The sequence below is a fragment of the Magallana gigas genome, chromosome 10, assembly GCF_963853765.1.
Source record: "Magallana gigas chromosome 10, xbMagGiga1.1, whole genome shotgun sequence".
Classification (NCBI taxonomy): domain Eukaryota; kingdom Metazoa; phylum Mollusca; class Bivalvia; order Ostreida; family Ostreidae; genus Magallana; species Magallana gigas.
This window is the reverse complement of record NC_088862.1, coordinates 1,405,001-1,422,342: the sequence shown is the minus strand read 5'-3', so window position 1 is coordinate 1,422,342 and position 17,342 is coordinate 1,405,001. Positions and strand designations below refer to the sequence as shown.

Sequence of the window (17,342 nt, the reverse complement as noted above, 5' to 3'; positions counted from 1 at the left end):
AGATATAGCAGATGAAAAGGCCATGGGTTAATATTATCCACATTTCTTAGGTCGACTCTGATTTCGCGCCATCGAGCAAGGTGTGGTCTTTGTACACCTGTCATAACAAGAGGTAACTAAAATGTCTACCTCGCCACTTCTAAATCTGAGTATAGAGAGGTGTATTTTCCATATTTCAATTTTAATTGGTAGATTATATTTATATTGCCTTTATTCGAGCAAAATGCCATTTTTAATCTAGGGCTAGCATTTTTAGCAAAACTCATTTGAAGGTTATTTTAAAGGACCAAATAAATAATAGTGTTGTAACCAAAACGTTCCGGAAAAATATGGAAATTGTGTTAAAATTGAATTTTAAGTCTAATTTAAAATGAAAGTGAGCCGCGCTTGAGTGTGTAAATTCATGTAACCATGCGGGTTTCATTTTATTCCTCTCCATTCCTATTATAATACTTAAACACCGAAAGACATTTTGGTGTAGATAAAATGTTTGCCTCAGTATTTCTTATTAGCAATGCCAGCTAATACAAAAACTACTTGTATTCTTTTGGTTATCGTTATTCAACGAGACTTGAAATCCATCTTTTACAAAAAGTATGATGATGATGATGATGATGATGATGATGATGCTAATGGTGACGATGGTGACAAAGATGATGATGATAATGATGATGCCGATGGTCATAATGATGATGATGATGATGTTGATGAATGTGGGCATAATCATAATGATGATGATGATGTTCATTATGGTGATAAAATATTGTTAATAAAGATATATGCTAGCTAGATAAAAAAATCACATGTTTGATTTCCAATTTATTAGACAGATCTATCTATTTACAATGAATACACAACATAGAACATTTATGTAATCTCCATATAATATACGTACATATACACTGTATATCCTGATGTATATGTTAGAACACACACACATTAAACACGTATATCTCGTTTATAAAGTATTCTACCTAAACCTTATTAACTTTTAAAAACGTTGTAACATACTGAAGCCGGTCTATCTACTAGTGATGATTAATGGTGAAATAATTCCTTTTCATTTCATTAATAAGTCGCCATATCATACAACAAAATACAGTCACTCACAAATTGCATCACACGGATCGTTCTTAAACACTGTTAAACTGTCGATCTATTTAAATGTGAATTTTGAAAGTATATGTCTCAGAATGTTAAATTTCAACAACTTATTGAATAGAGTAGGTCGTTTTAATTCCACGGTGGTAAAATGTCATAATTTGTAAAAAGTACCAATTGCGATAATTTTAATTTCACGCTCCAAGAAAACCCGGTGATCAAAGTATAAGCATAACCACGTTTTAAAAACTTATGTTAATATTTACAATGGCTTTAATTTTGCGGAAGAACGATAAATCGCGAACTAAGTAGTGAAATTCAAACTATCCTGAATATTTGCCAATCTACAGTTTTTATAAAAACATTAAGAAAGGAGACAATTCGAATATCTGCACATATCAAAAATCCTAGTTTATTTCTTTTTTATTTGATCATGAAAATAAAAGGTCATTTATATGTTTTAATGAATACTAATATTATACATATTTAGATAGGTTGATATAAGTCCTCATATGCAATATTTTTTAAATGTGAGCATAGAAATTAATGTTCAGACATAATTGACCTTATTAATTTTAAAAATTCTGAAAAATCATTCAAAATGAGTTTCCAAAGAAAAACAAATGATATATATTTTCAATACGCTTTGTATACACTGAAACTTGTAGTAACCCACAATGCCGTCAACTCATTCACCTGATTGGCTTGTCGATAAAAGTAAACAGATGGCTAATTTAGTATGCAAATTTATGCCGACGTCACAAAATATAGAGGTCTCGACCTGTTTATTCAAACCTAAAATTAGAAAAAAAAATTATCTTTTAACAAGTTATACGTTTCTGTCTAGAATTACTCAATCCCCCTTTAATACATGTAACATTTGTGATTCACAACGACATAAGTAACAGTCCAAACACAAGTGCGCGTAAGTATCCACAAATACAGTCACAATATTGCATGATTTACAAACACAACAGAAAAGGATTCAAAAGAATCCAAGTAAACGTTTTCATTTCCTTCTTTGTGATAGACAGTCCAATTATCCTTGGAATTTGAACAATGTTTAACTGAAACAAAATAGATCAGGTATTAAAATAAACATACTGAGCTTAGTAGAGTCCATTTAAAAAATGTCGAATTACATATCGTAAATAATGCAACACACATTTGTGTTTTTAGGCATCAAACAGTATACCAATAGAAGGGTATACATTTCAAATATGTTTTGTTGAAATGTAGAGGAAGGTTTGTTTGTGTAATATAGTGGTTATATTGCCTAGTGGACCATTTCTGTAAAGCAGGGATGTGGAATGAACAAAATGTTCGGTATTACTGCCTACTGCATAACGCTCAGATAGCATTTTCTTACAAATGATAGCTCTTATTGCAAAAAGTAATTCAAAATACCAAATCGTGTTTATGTTAGGGGGATGCTTTGGTCATTGTTCTCTCTATAATGCAATTCAATGCTTCGTTACACAACTTGTATTTTTACGAGGAAGCAATAGCTTTGCAAATATTCAAAGCCGCAATTCAGTCCGATCGTATAGCTGCTTTAATGTAAGGTCCTCTATACACCCTGAGAAAGGTCTGCATACAAACCTGAACTTCTTACGAACTTAAAGATAAATATGTCTAGCATTTGTGCGACTTTAAAATATTTTTAAAAAATGCATTTTTTTTTGGGGGGGGGGGGGGGGGTCAATTTTTAAATTGTTCTACCATTCATGAAATTGAAAGTCCCTGCTAAAAATGATGACCCGCAGACTGGTAGATTGAAGCTAAACCCACCGATATAGACAACAGACTCTAGCAATATCAACTGTTTCACAGAGCGTTTAAATCGCCATGTTGTGACGTACTGGCATCAAAATTGAAAGTCACGGGGTGTCGAGGATCCTTCGTTATTTCTCTTTATTTCACTTAAACATAATCTTCTTCGATAAAGTTAAAATTAGCTAACAATAAGATTTAAACACTGTTTACATCCATCAAAAAGGTAGCAAAGCAGTTTTTGAAGCAAATGTAATAGATGAATAATAAAATTAAACATCTATTTTAACCTTTAATTTAATAGTTATCCGTTTAAGTTCTTGTAAATAGATAAACATTAAACCCTCAGATACTTTTGAAAATATTTTACACTATCATAAGAAGTTTTCTTTTATATGACTCAGAGTATAAAGGTTGAAGATTTTTCAGACATAAAATACGTGTTATGCTTTATGTTAATTATAAAGATACAATATCATAATAAATAGTTCTACATAAAAAATTGAGTCGTCATTGTTATATCTACATGTATATCCTTCTGAAGTAGAAATTAACAAAATGTTTAAAAACAGTTCATAATCGCCATTTCAATATAATTACTACATGAATAACTTTTTCAGCTTTGAACACTTAAATTCTAAGAAAATCTATTCAGTAGGACAAACATTGCTTTTTTATGGCGGCAATATATTTTTAAGTATAAATCGTTTGATATAGAGGTATGATTTTTATCAAGGGTTCAATTTTCTTACGTATTATGTTTCTAACATTCTTTAGTGGTACTTTGCTATCATAATTTGTGTGGTAAGACAAGTAAAATCCATTGCTTAGCAAGCTTAAGCATTAGCGCCATTCAAATAAAAACACACCGCGGCTGTCTGTGAAATAAGGGATCTACGGTTGCTGGTAAGACACCAATCTATTAATGGCTTGATATTTCTTCTAAGTTGCGTTTTCTATAAGTGCCAAAAAAGAAAAAAAAATACCGATCGATTATAATGTATTTTGATGATTATAAAAATACATTTTGACACGTTATTTCTGACTGAGACAAAAATTCAACAATTCTGGCCTTTCAAATCGTGGTAACAAGAGTTTAATAATACAGGTGAATACATAAATATTCGATGAAAAAGACTGATCTTCTGTATAATTAAGACATCAATGATTATCCATAATGTTGTAAAATGTAGGTCAGATTCTCACATTATATAATAACTCGTTTCAAGCTTTTCAAACTGATTATCATATACCACGTGACCTGACAGTACTTGTATAGAGAACGAGACATAATTCGCCAAACTGTTAAACATTTATTGTATCATTTAAGTATTACTCATTTAAACATAATTATATCAAATAAAAAGGTGTCAAAAAAGGAAAACAAGTCAGTTTTACATAAATGATAAACGGACGGATTCGTAAAAATTAAATATTAAAAGGACGGACATTCGATAAAATACTAAAGATTCTATAACAATACTAAGACATTTCATTATGTTGCATTTGAAAATTTGCGTAGTGGTCAAACATTATATTGAAAATGTTTTTCCTACTTTTGAAAAGAGAAAAAATTCATGAAAAAATCGATTAGATAGTGATATAATAAAAAAGAGTCCTTTATTATTCACCTACAACGTCAGGTGATCTAAATATCATCTACAGAACGTAACACTATAGCACAATGATATAGCACCAGAGAGTATTGGGAGAGGATATCTACAAAATAATGGAGATAAGGGTTCACTAGACAACATTGCAATCGTCCATCACAGTAAGCGATGTAGGTGTATACATGTAAGCAGAAAAAGAGAACAAAATCATTGAAAAGGAGAAAGTTGCTAGGGATTCAGCACACTGGTGTTCTACGTCACACAACAAGGAATGCCTACGTCATGAAATGACGCAAGCTCTAGAACGCTGTACTGCACGAGCTTTGGCCACGAACCTTGCAACCTGAAGAGCCGTTCCCATACTATTCTTTCCTGTAACCACTTCTCCTTCTCCCGGCATTCCGTTAGCATTCCTTGCCAATTTTCGGCTAGGTAGAGACTGCAGAAACTCTACATTTTCGTCGTATTCTGGATCAGCAATAGTAAGAATTGTCAAACTCCCGTCTACTGCTCCAACGACCAAAGTCTCGCCGTTCATCGTCCCTGCCATATACGTAACTTCAGCATGAGCCTTAAAGTTTGCAATTCTAGTTCCATCTGATATTCGGAAAACTCGCAGTGTACGATGGCCAGAATGGTAATACACAACATGTTTGTCGTTTTCAGTAAACATGACGTCAATACTAAACACACCTTCAGCTACACGTGGAATTAGCGTGCGGACAGTCTTTCCTGATTTTAGATCTAGTAAATCTAAGCCTCCTCGATTCGGAGCATACAAACCAGATTTTCCCGTCTTCATTGCCATTCCATTCCATCTCATAACCGACCTGACTAACGTTTTCTTTTTTAAATCAAGAATATTCCCCTTCTCTTCGTCTATGATGACTATTTGGTTTGTGTCATGAGGCATTGCACGGATTCCGGTGAGTTCCTTATAGTTAGTGTATTTGAGCTGTAGGTTGTAGAGATGAGTGCCGGTCTTTGCTTGATATACTCCGAGTACATCCCCGCTCTTGTCAGCCCCAGGTAGAGCCAGGAAGTTTCCCTCTTTTGTAATGCAACCTCCTTTAAATGTCTTGTAATTGTATTCAATTGTGAAAATAGTTTCTCCATCTGGAAAACTGTACGCCTTGCAAAGACCTTTGTTGCCAATTTGCTTTGATATTGCTATTACTCTCATGTCGTCTTCAGCTAAAAGCAGAACAGCGACGTCTTTTTGCATAACTGATCTAAACGAGGACTCTTGTTCAACCTCCCAGTAAAGAAGTTTACCTGTCTCGGCAGCAACAACGTTTTTACCATCTTTTGTAATTCTGGCTAATGTCACCACAGCACGTGTCTCAAGAGTGTAAACCAACTTTCCCGTATTCAAGTCCCAAACACCTACACAGTTTCTGCTCGTCGTGACGCCGTAGGGACTTTCATCGGACACGTGGATGAATTCTATTGGTTTCTCCAAACGATCAATCGAATAAACGTCTTCAAGAATATTGTCAAAATTCCAGACTTTGATAGTTTTATCAATTGATGAGGAAATTATCTTATTTCCACCTGAAGTCACAGCGTCAATTGAAATGATTCGGCCGAAATGGGCGTCTAAAACTTTGACCATATTTCCTTGCTTTGTATCCCACACATACAAGTTTTTCCTGACAGCTGCAACAACGAAGTGATTTTGCTTGGTAAAGACCACAAGAGAAATAAGAGGGTTTTTGTTTGGAATGTTCCTAGTGCGAGGCGGAAGACTTAGTTTGACTAAGGTATCTTTCTGCAAATTCCATAGTTTATAGCCACTCGCGATTGTAGCAGCTAAATACGTTTCGTCATCAGAAAGTTTTAGAGAGAAAATGGCATCATAATTATCGCCCAGCGTTCGGTCGTACTTCCACGCATCCGTTTCCCGCTTGTATACGGCGACTGCATTGTCACTTATTGCTATGCATGCGTACACTCGCATTTTATCCTTTGATACTGCCACAGCACTGTGAAATTCGAAAGGTGACATTGATTTGTCATGTACTTCCAACGCCATGTCAGAATCCGAGTCGGCCCCGCTCTTGACGATTAAGTACGTCTTATCGTCCGATCCGAGTTCCACGGACAACAAAGGCATCTTTAGTTCAATCACGTGACTTGAAATACATTTACCGTTTAACGTATAAAGATACCACATTGATGTTGTCCATGTTGCAACGTGGGTCACAGAAATACAAGTTCCTATGATCGATTCGTCCTTATTCTTGATATCTGGTGAAATGACCAGAAAGTCCCCCGTCATTATTGTGCAGACGACAACCTGGTTGTTGTTAGTGTAACTTACTGCGTATTTGTCGTTTTCACTGATAACGAGGTTTTGCATGATGCCCCCAATGCCTGGAACGACTTGTCTAAAGACGTCACTGGTAGCCAAGTCCCATATAATGAACTTGTTTGAAACTGACACCAAGTATTTTCCATTGGATGTCGTGCCAATTCCAAAAGGAGCGAAGGGATGACCTTCCAACGAATACTGTAACGGCCCGCCGGGCGTATGAAGGCAATGATGTGAGGGAACAAGTGCGCAGTGTTCTAGCCCGTCACTGTCACACTGCTGTATCAGGCTACGGACGTTCGCGTTCTGCTGGTAGTACGGTAAGAGTCTGCCAATAATCTGTGGACCAAGCATATCAGGGTAGTGGCCTAAGATTGAGCTGGACAACTTTATTGCGTCGGCAATCAGTTTTGCGTCTTTTTGGAACACGTGGTCCATCAGGTCCTCGAAGTCAGCGAGAACGCTCTGTAGGGGCATAGAACTGAGTTTGGCGTGAAGGAACCTGTAGTTGAAGAGGCAGTGATTGTACAGTTGTTCGTACTGGTGGGAGCGGATCAAATGGAATGGAAGCTCGTTAAGTTTTCGTAAGTTGTATCGAATTACTTCCCCTTGCTCGTTGTAAAATGCCAGCGGTTGCTCCGGAACTTTACGGTCACTTTCCCCATTTAAGTCAGATAAATGGAACATACGACGTTGTTGTTCCGAGTACGTGAACGGTTTTGGATTCCCGCCACCCCAAATTCCGAGGAAATATTCAGAAATATTTGCATGCATGCCGCTTACAAAATTGAGATTTTTGAAGTATCGTTCTCGGGCTGCTTCGATGAACTGACGATGATACCAATTAATGACGTTGACACCATCAGCTTCACGCTCGCTCAAATAATGGGGCAGGTCACTTCTAATGCGCGTCCAGAGAAGTGGGGGAATACGCCGCACGGGAGGCAAGTGATACTGATACACGTCGTTCAGCACTTTCTCATCCAATGAAAGCAGGTCTTCTAGTTCTGACTCGGACAAGCCACTTTTTGCTGCCGTGATGTAGCCAAGTGCATGAGCTACAAGTGTTTTGCCATGCTGAATTTCAATTCGTTCGTACAACTTAATAATAGTATCGTGAATTGTATAGTGAAGTTGTGTCAGTTTTATCGGCGTGTATGACTTCCAACGGCAAATTTCGTCGAACACTAGTTTTACGTATAACGGCAAATTACATTTAGATAAAGCGTCGTTCACGATTTCCCATTGTTCAGTGCTGATGTCTCTATTTGCGTTCTTTAACCAGAACTTAAGAATGGTCCCGCCTAAATTTTCCCCTAAAGGAAGAACTGAAACAAAGTTTTCTGGTACTTCAACAAGAGCTTGCAGTGTTTCCAGTAGGTTATACATGCTTGGGATCGCGGACACAATAAGTTTAACGTTTTCAGGAAGGTTTGTGGGTAACCAAGCTAACGAATGCCCGCCATCGGCACCAGAGAGTTGATCCAATGAGTCTAGGACGATATTTAATGGTCGCTCGGCGGTGGCAAAAGTAATCAGTTTCTTGAAATGTTGAACCAATGGGGACAACTCGTCGGCCGGAATTTCGTCTTTGGGCTGGCCGTAAATGAAGGCTATTTGACTGCACAGACTCACTAACAGAGGAATCACGCTGGAGCTGTTGGGGGTCGTTCCTAGAAACCTCAAAACTAGAACTGGTTCTGCGTTTTCTGGCCACCATTTTGTTGACTGTGAAAAAAAAGCCAAAAGAATTGGTCAGACGTTCTTACTATCTTATCCTACTTCCAAAAAGTAATAGTACAAAATTTTACTTGATGCAGCAGCGATACTTCCTTTTGAGGATTATAAATTATTAGATTTGTTTTGAACAGAGAAATTATACGATGTACATTAAGAATAACATCTAATAGTTTACCATGCTAGCTCCTTTAGCAGTAAGAGAAGTCTTTCCACAACCACTTTCTCCGTACAGAATGAAGGGTCTGTTGGAGGGGCCCTGGATGTAGTCTTTGATTTGGTTCACGATGTTCTCTCGGCCTTGGAACACTTTGACAGAGTTATTACAGGCGTGTAGATGTTGGAGCTGTTCCGTGTACACCGCGTCACTCGACAGCTTCTCGTACTTAGCCATTGCCTCGTCCACGAGCCGAGTCACAGAGCTGTAGAAGTGTTCCATGAAGTTTTTGAGATACTCCGCGTGGGTCTCGGGGTCGATTCCTTCCTTGCCGTTCCAATCCACGGTATATTTCACCAGATTGGATGGCGGACATTTGGCGGGAAGTTTCTCATCACGGAGTGTTTTCAAAAACTTTTGCGCCTCGCCGTCTACATTTCTGGCGGCAAAGTCAATGAATTTGGCGGCAAAACGAAACAGAACATTGATGTTGGTGATCTCTCGGACGTAGGCCAGACAGTGCTCGGACACATCTTTGGCTTTAAGGATCCCTCGTTCAACTTCTCGCTCAGTGACTGAAAAAAGAAATGGTAAAAGATGGAATTCGAATTTACAGACTTAATGTCTTGTTTTTTATTTTATTAATGTAGGGAAGTTGATATGATCATAAAAGTTGTTCACTACGGCACACGCTCTATCATTAACAGTTAAGGTGTTGACCTGATTGTTAATGATATAAACAAGGCGAGGCCAAGAATTACTAATTGCGGCAATAATTATTAATGCATGGTTTCATAGATTTTTGTTTCCGAAGGAACATAATACAGCAATCATTATTCACACACAAATTTTACAATGCTATTCGTGTTTTGCAACTGAATTTATCAAACTATCAAGACGATTTAGATGCCTATTAATTTTGTTTATCTAGGAGAAATTAATCATTTCTGGATCTTATTCGGAATCAAATGTTTTATAAATTTATATTTCTTTTGTATGCAACTGCATCCAATGTATTTTATAAAAGAATTGAGACAATTTGTCTGAGTTGCCCTTATGTTTGCATTTTTTTTTTTTGCTAAAAACGTACCAAAAAATTACTTTGTGAACTATAATGGAAACACTTGTTTGTGTTAATTTCAAAGTGAAACAGTGCAGATGATAGATATACCATGTACTCTAAAACTAAACGTATTTGATGGGGAAGGAATAAATCAAAGACGCGACTTAGAAGTACTAATGCTGCACTACCTGTCACGGAGTAGTTGTGTGTGTTGCTGCACTATCTGACATAAAGTATTCGTGTGTGTGTTGATATATACAGTAAAACACGGTTATAGCGAACACGCTTATAATGAATTGACGCTTACAGCGAAGTGAATTTCATTCCCCAAGTCTCTATTTCATGTTATAAACTTGACGGATATAACGAATTACGCATATAACGAAGTAATATTGCCCGTCCCTGGGACTTCGTTATAAGCGTGTTTTACTGTATATACTACCTGATATGAAGTATGTGTAGTTGTGTGTGTTGTGTGTGTTGTGTATACCTGACATGAAGTATGTGTAGTTGTGTGTGTTGTGTATACCTGACATGAAGTATGTGTAGTTGTGTGTGTTGTGTGTGTTGTGTGTGTTGTGTATACCTGACATGAAGTATGTGTAGTTGTGTGTGTTGTGTATACCTGACATGAAGTATGTGTAGTTGTGTGTGTTGTGTGTGTTGTGTATACCTGACATGAAGTAATTGTGCATCTGGTCCTTATCCAGTTTCTTGGCGATGAACAGGACCTGGGCCGCCTTCCTCAGGATCCGACACAGTCTGCCAAACGTGTCCCACCATTCCTCCTGGTCCGCCTCCTGTAGCTTGGCGTGCCTCTGGTGAACATATTATTTCAGTATGATAGCATGCATGTAGCACGTATAGGGATCATTGCAAAGACCCCCCCCCCCCCCCCCACAAATATTTACATCAGTATTATTGATATTCAGAATCGCTACTTAATACCTTGTATATATACCATGTATCGACAGTTATCAGTGTAAAAGCAAATATATTCAGTAGAGGGTGCTAATTCCCGTAAAATATACAAAATAAAAACACTCCTAGCCCAAACAGACATGTAAATATGTTCAGTATTAGGAATGAATTGTTAATTTGTTTTCATGATTTTATACAATCATGATATCTTTGATACCTTGTTGTTGAAGTTTGTGAGGATGGTGCTGATTGGCTGTAGGATGTAGACAGGGGGCACTGTATTCGTATCTTTCTTGTACCACTTGTCTAATAACTCTACTTCCGCCGGAACATCACGCACACACTCGCGCATCATGTCTAGTTCTTTTGCATCTATTATTGTAGGAAGAGGCCGATATCCATACTTTTGACCAAGAAAAACCTGGAAAAATATTGCAGATTTGTCTTGTTTGAATCAATATTCACTGTTCTGTTTAAACATATTCAAAACGTTTAGGACCATCATCTTATGAGTATTTTTCACTTTTCTTTTCTTTTGACAATACTGCTAAACGAGCCTCTGAAATATTGCACTTTAGTATTCTGTTATCTGCACTTGTACAGTATCCATTCAGTACATATACATTATCAAAGGACATAAACAAAGTCATTCAGTCAAAGGTAAACCACGGAGAATACGGTCATTTCACTGTTGACGTGTTTATGCGGTAATTTTGAAAATGGAGCGGCCATTAAACTAGCGACCTCGTCACTAAGTCTGTATCGGACAGACATCAAGTTCTCAAATTACGTCAATTTTTACTTTTATATTTCTATATCCGTTTCCGGCACATCATTAAATGCAACATGCGATTGCCACATCAATAAAAAATAGGAACCATTGGATAGCCCAATTAACTAATGGATTTCCATTGTACTGAGCTTAATATCGGCTTTTGTTCGCCTTCAATAAAACCATTTTGGACAAGGGGAGAGAGAGCTATACGCCCCAGTCGGCGTGTTTCTCTTCAATCGAACGGAAGGCGCCGGAAGTGCTAGATGGCTGAAAATTCAGTTAAATGCACGCGCTGTATTAGGGATTATCCTTGAATCATGACAATTAAAATTTCACTGCGATGCTTTACATGTCAATTCGTTATGCACATATCGGCACCGAGAGTCATATTTTGATTAATTCCTTTTATGTCAGCATGTCGGGTGGAACCTTTTGTCTTTAGATTAAAAACAAGTATCATTTTGCGATGATAATTTAATCCAAGTGGATTATTTACTGGAGGTTTATTCTACTCTTATTAATTTTTTAGTTTGATGTAAAAAATGTTAATAAAAAAATTAGATTATATTAAATAAACTCTCTCTCTCTCTCTCTCTCTCACTCTCTCACTCTCTCTCTAATCGATTTGATGTTGCTACACAAGATTTCATTGGCTGGTGTTACCCTGTCAGTGTTTCCTTTTTATCTTGAGACACTTCCGGTGGAAGCAAACGTCCGTGTCACTAAGATTAAAAAGCCATTAACCCATTCCACACTCTGACAATTGACTGTTTCTGCCAGAGTTTGATGTACAGACCTCAAAAGTCTCATAGACTCAAACATTTCTCAGATTTGTACTGCCAGACTGTCAAACGAAATTTGTTTTACTCGGTCTGATTGTTCTGTGTGCTTTTTCCTCTGACGAAATCATTTAGGTCATATAGCTTGAACAGAGCGGCGGGTTTGGTGTAATTTAATAAAATTATATCATTGTTCTCCATTTTTGAAGTCAATTTCAGAATCTTTAGTAAAACTGAAATGGTTTTAAGTCATCAGAGATTTGATAATGAACAGTTTTAGATCTTGTTGCGACTGGTTGTTTATCTTACGTGTAGTTTCAAAACTTCACACCACAAGTCGTACATTGTATGGTTGACCGAGTGATCCACAAGTCAGATTTGTCCATATTTTCTACACGATAAAATTCTCAGATAATTTCTTTTCTTGAACACTTGTGACGGACTAATATTCCCATTAATTTCGACGTGACGTTAATTTGAGATAAAGAGAATCAATACGTCATATAAAACACAGATTTATGAACTTGTGGGATTTGTTCAGTTTTCACCCTTTGTTAAACAAAATAACCGCCGAGTTTATCATCTATTGATTATTTCCCCTTGTAGTTCAGTCAGTTTGATTTATCTCCCTTTACATCATGACCAATATCTTTGTTCTGTCACTGTTCAATGACTTTTGATTGATTTACCCCCAAAATCAATCAAACCAATCACCAATACACTGCTTTATACATACGGTAATATATTACGTTATGATAATGTAAAATTGATATGCGTTTGCTTCTTACAATATTCCTAACCTTACACAATTAAAACTTTAATGTTGACTTGCACATGCTTTGTCACGACAACTGAAGGATATTTGATATGCACACATGTATATACACGTACAATTTAAACAACCGCTTAGTGCATTATAAAGATGGCGATATATATATAATGTTTATATAGCATACATGTACATGTACCAATTACAATTTTACACTGCATATAGCAGTTGACAATTATACCGATACATATATTGCAGTATACTGCAATTCCGCACAAACAGAACCGAACAATTTAGTAACACTTGTGCCTTTTCAGAAGATATTGAGGGTATTTCATTCTATAAAATTATACAGGTCAAGGATTATTTTGTCATTTTCTGAATTAATGTCTATTTCTGTCTATGAATTGAATTTATCTAAAACTTGCTGTATGCTTCAATGAAAACATACAGATCCATTGAATGATCTTGATTCTCTATGAAGACGTTACTCACAATGAAGTTGGGTCCAATGGACAGTCGCTGACAGTTGTCGATCTCCTGCATACATAGGTGCGTGGTCATGTGATCATCTGTGGCCTCGTCTCTAACTCCCCACCTCATGTCCACCACCTGAAAAAATGACGACCCTTTTGTTAAAATTGTAATTGTATGAGCCTTCTAATTTAGAATGATAAATTTATTTGTATTATGGGTATATAAAATACAGGTAGGTATGCAAAACCTATATGGATAACGCAATTAGTTCGGGAAGATTTTGCACAACTTTTGACAAAAATTTAAAAACTATTTTAAATGACATTTTACAATATCAATATCCTGATTTAAATTTTTAATATCACAAAAAAGAAACTTTGTATTTATATAAAACAAACACAGATGTGCATATAATTGTCTAGAGAATAATTATTTAAGACAGAATGATCGGGGTCTGATTGTTACTATGGTGGAACCCTCATTGTCGTAAATCGTGTCATAAAACTGAAATTGTCAATTGATTAAAGCATGGAATTCCGAACTCAAGAAATAAAACAATAATTGGAGCAGCCTCTTATGATTTATTTTATTAATCTCGTTTTCGTAATTGACCCGTTAAAAACTACAACGTCACGATCCGCCCTGTTGATAAAGACCTTCCATGCCGAAAATGGAAATATCATTTCCGGTCGGAATGTCGTAAACTTTCATTTTCTGTCGTAATGATTATATTTCCCTTCAGATTGGTGTTTGAAAACAAGAGAAAGGGATAGTGAAAATACTTTATTTGTAATTAAAAGCATGATGAAGTGAAATTAGAACACAAGAAGAAGAAACTGCAATCCAAAATAAATAATAAACTGTGGAGTAATTTCTGGGCTGCACGAAACGCATACATTTGAGCGACAACAAACTTTTTCATTTACGTTTAAAATGTTCTGAAAATGAATAATCAATGTTCATGAAAGTTATATTGTTTTGAAATAGGTTAATGTAACATCACAATGCCATGAATTTGCTTTGCCTTACAACCAGTGTCGTCAAATGTACATTTGTCAACTCTTTGTACCTCGGCGAGATTTGGGGGTTTATCCAGTCCGGTGTTTTTGGTGCACAGTGTAGTACTCTTATCTTGTTTTCAGTATCAAGGAGACGAAGTCATTCCTTCGCGGACCAGACCCGCGCAGCTATCGATTGTCAGTAGCACGGCCTACTGATTTCTTTACCACGCGTCTGATAAAATGTAACATCCACGACCTCTCCGATAATAACTCCGATATGAGTTAATCTGCGGTATTTCTAATTTTATTTCACATTATGCCATATTGCCTTTAATTTGTCAATAGGAGTTCTAACTTTGAGGGTTTTCATGTACCTTTAGCTAATTTTCTCTCAGAGCATGTATTTTAAAAGAAGTAGTAAGGGTGAGTGATTATCTACAAGTACTTTATTTCGGGGGGGGGGGGGGGGTACATGCATTGATTTTCGGTACAACGCCTTTCAGTAGATGTTTTGTTATATTTTTAAAAGATAATATTTTTTGGGACAAATTTACTTTTATTATCCGAAGGTTATCATTGCTGGATGAAGGTGTGTAATTGGATTGAAATGCAGTTGATTTTGTCGTTGTTGAAGTTCTTTTTTCCTGCCTTCTGCCCTTGTTTGCATTATTTAAGAAGGCTCTACGATCGTGAACATTATTAGACCATGCTGATCTCTTTTAGAAAAAGAGCTTTATACAAAAATATAACAAAATACCCAAAACTAAATTATACACTATTTGGATTTTTTCTGTACTAAAAAAAATTGTACAAATAATATCTTAACTTATAGGTGGATCTGATGGTTAATTTGTTGATCATCCAGCCTCCTTTATACCGATCTATGCTACAAGTAGAACGGTCCAGTGTCTCGTTTTAATTCAATTTGTGGTAATTTCAAAATGACATCAGTATCATTTTCAATGAAACATGAATCCGCTCAGTTAAATGGGTAACGATTTCAATTTTCTAAAATTACTTAGGCACTTTTGTTTGGTTTACTTAAGCTTTATTATCTCAATTATTATTTCATGACTGTTAATCATAAATGGCACAAGTTTTTAATTGTTTGAAATAATTAATAAAAGCATGTAACACAATGCCGTGGTAACATCCTCTATTTGTTTGGATTTTTAACCATGGCTACAAATCTCCAGAGTAAAGACTTTAAACAACACACACATTGTCAGCAGATGGTTGTTAAAACAAACACATCATAAAATTACGATGTCTAAAAGTACTTTATCATTGAATTTAAATTTAAATAAAAACGCGGCCTATTTGTTAAAACTATATATCATATTTCACTAGCTGTATTCATGTTTGATCAAATAACTCATTGACAGCACATTAATATTTCACTCCTCTCCGTTATGAATAATTCACGTTGAAATTCCAAAGCATCTTTCATCTTTCATGATGTACAAACATTCTGGTAACGTTTAAAATTGTAAATGGTATCATTTATAATGATTAAAGACAAATGTGATACATTTCGATCCTCCTTAATTTTCCTTTCAGTAATTGAGTAAATAAAACTGATCTGTGTTTTTTAATCAAACACGACCTATACAATGGCCGACTGTAGAACATGGCCTAGTTATATACCCAGGGTGTGTCCGTGGCAGATAGCCTTCACAGAGACCAAAATAAACAGCGTCCATATCCACCGAGATCTACATAGATTACCCGAGAACAAAGGTCGAGGGATTTCTGAGTGCTTTGTTCAAACTGACAAACAGGTTTCTTCTGACAAAACTGATGACACGAAGACAAGAGATAATTCGGGAAGGAAATTCTTCCATTCAGATCAAAGAGGAGCGAACGGGATAAGAAAATGATTAATGAATAATTAATACAATGATAAATTTAACACTGAATGAAACTTAAGATACAAGGCATGGTTTTTATAGAGGGTCGTACGTCTGCAAGTTTAACTGAGTAATGGAGGGGCCTGAAAATAGACTGAAGTTCCACTTGAGCCATTGATTATGAATTGTTTAGACTGCATGTACTCACTCGAACGTTTACGTTCACAAGGGAAAACGGTGTTAAATTGTTTAACTTGTTTCGCTGAACAAACATTATTCAAGAGTGTATAAGACAAATATATCGACTTCACTTAATTCTTACGTAGACTTCAACACTTGGCTTAAAATATACCCACGAAAAATGCTGTGATCCAAAAATCATTTCTGAAGTTTAGAACTACCTGTTAATTTCATATTTAACTTTGAAGCTATTAGTCTTAACTGACGAGAAACACATTGTGCGTGAATTGAAATCAAAGGGTTGATAACACTTGAGTTCGGTTAGATAAACATATTGATTATTATTAGATTTCTTACTCATCCATACTTAAGGCTACGTGACCCTCTACACAATACTTGGTTCGAGATTTGACAGTGCACTGGATGAGTTGATGTTGACCCACTCACTTAACTATACGTGACGGCTAGGGGAGAGGACATGCTTGTCTTAGATTTCAGATACATGTTTTGTGACACAGGCAGCGTTGTGTACCCCCAAACTTGTCTCGTACTTGGGGTACCGGTCACTAACATGTATGTGGGGCGGTCACTTACATGTATGTGGGGTCCCGGAGATGACTGGTGTCAGATTTCTATACAAACGATAAAAGCTTTCACATGGGTAACCCAAAACATAGTTCTAAGTGCTAAGTCTCGCTGACATATTCATAAATACGATATAAGATTCACAAATATATGAGGATTTTATTGTCATATACGTAATATATCTGGATAAGGTTCAGTGCAGCCTTAGGTTTTCCATTGATAAAGTTTAAGTCGAGAGGCAAATAAA

At 36.2% G+C, this 17,342-nt stretch overlaps 1 protein-coding gene across 5 annotated transcripts in view; it reads right to left on the bottom strand.

Moving 5' to 3' along the window:
• Nucleotides 1–812: 812 nt before the first annotated feature.
• The window catches only part of LOC105342422 (NACHT and WD repeat domain-containing protein 2), a 26,734-nt gene continuing 10,204 nt past the window's right edge, over nt 813–17,342 (bottom strand). For 2 of the 5 annotated variants that reach the window (XM_066072803.1, XM_066072806.1), the window contains 5 exons: nt 13,498–13,614; nt 10,897–11,100; nt 10,432–10,576; nt 8,717–9,270; nt 3,868–8,529 (listed from right to left, as the gene is read on the bottom strand). In XM_066072803.1, the coding sequence (XP_065928875.1) occupies nt 4,768–8,529; nt 8,717–9,270; nt 10,432–10,576; nt 10,897–11,100; nt 13,498–13,614 (4,782 nt within the window). In that variant the 3' untranslated portion in view covers nt 3,868–4,767. The other 3 variants (XM_066072805.1, XM_011449369.4, XM_066072804.1) reach the window with 3 other exon arrangements.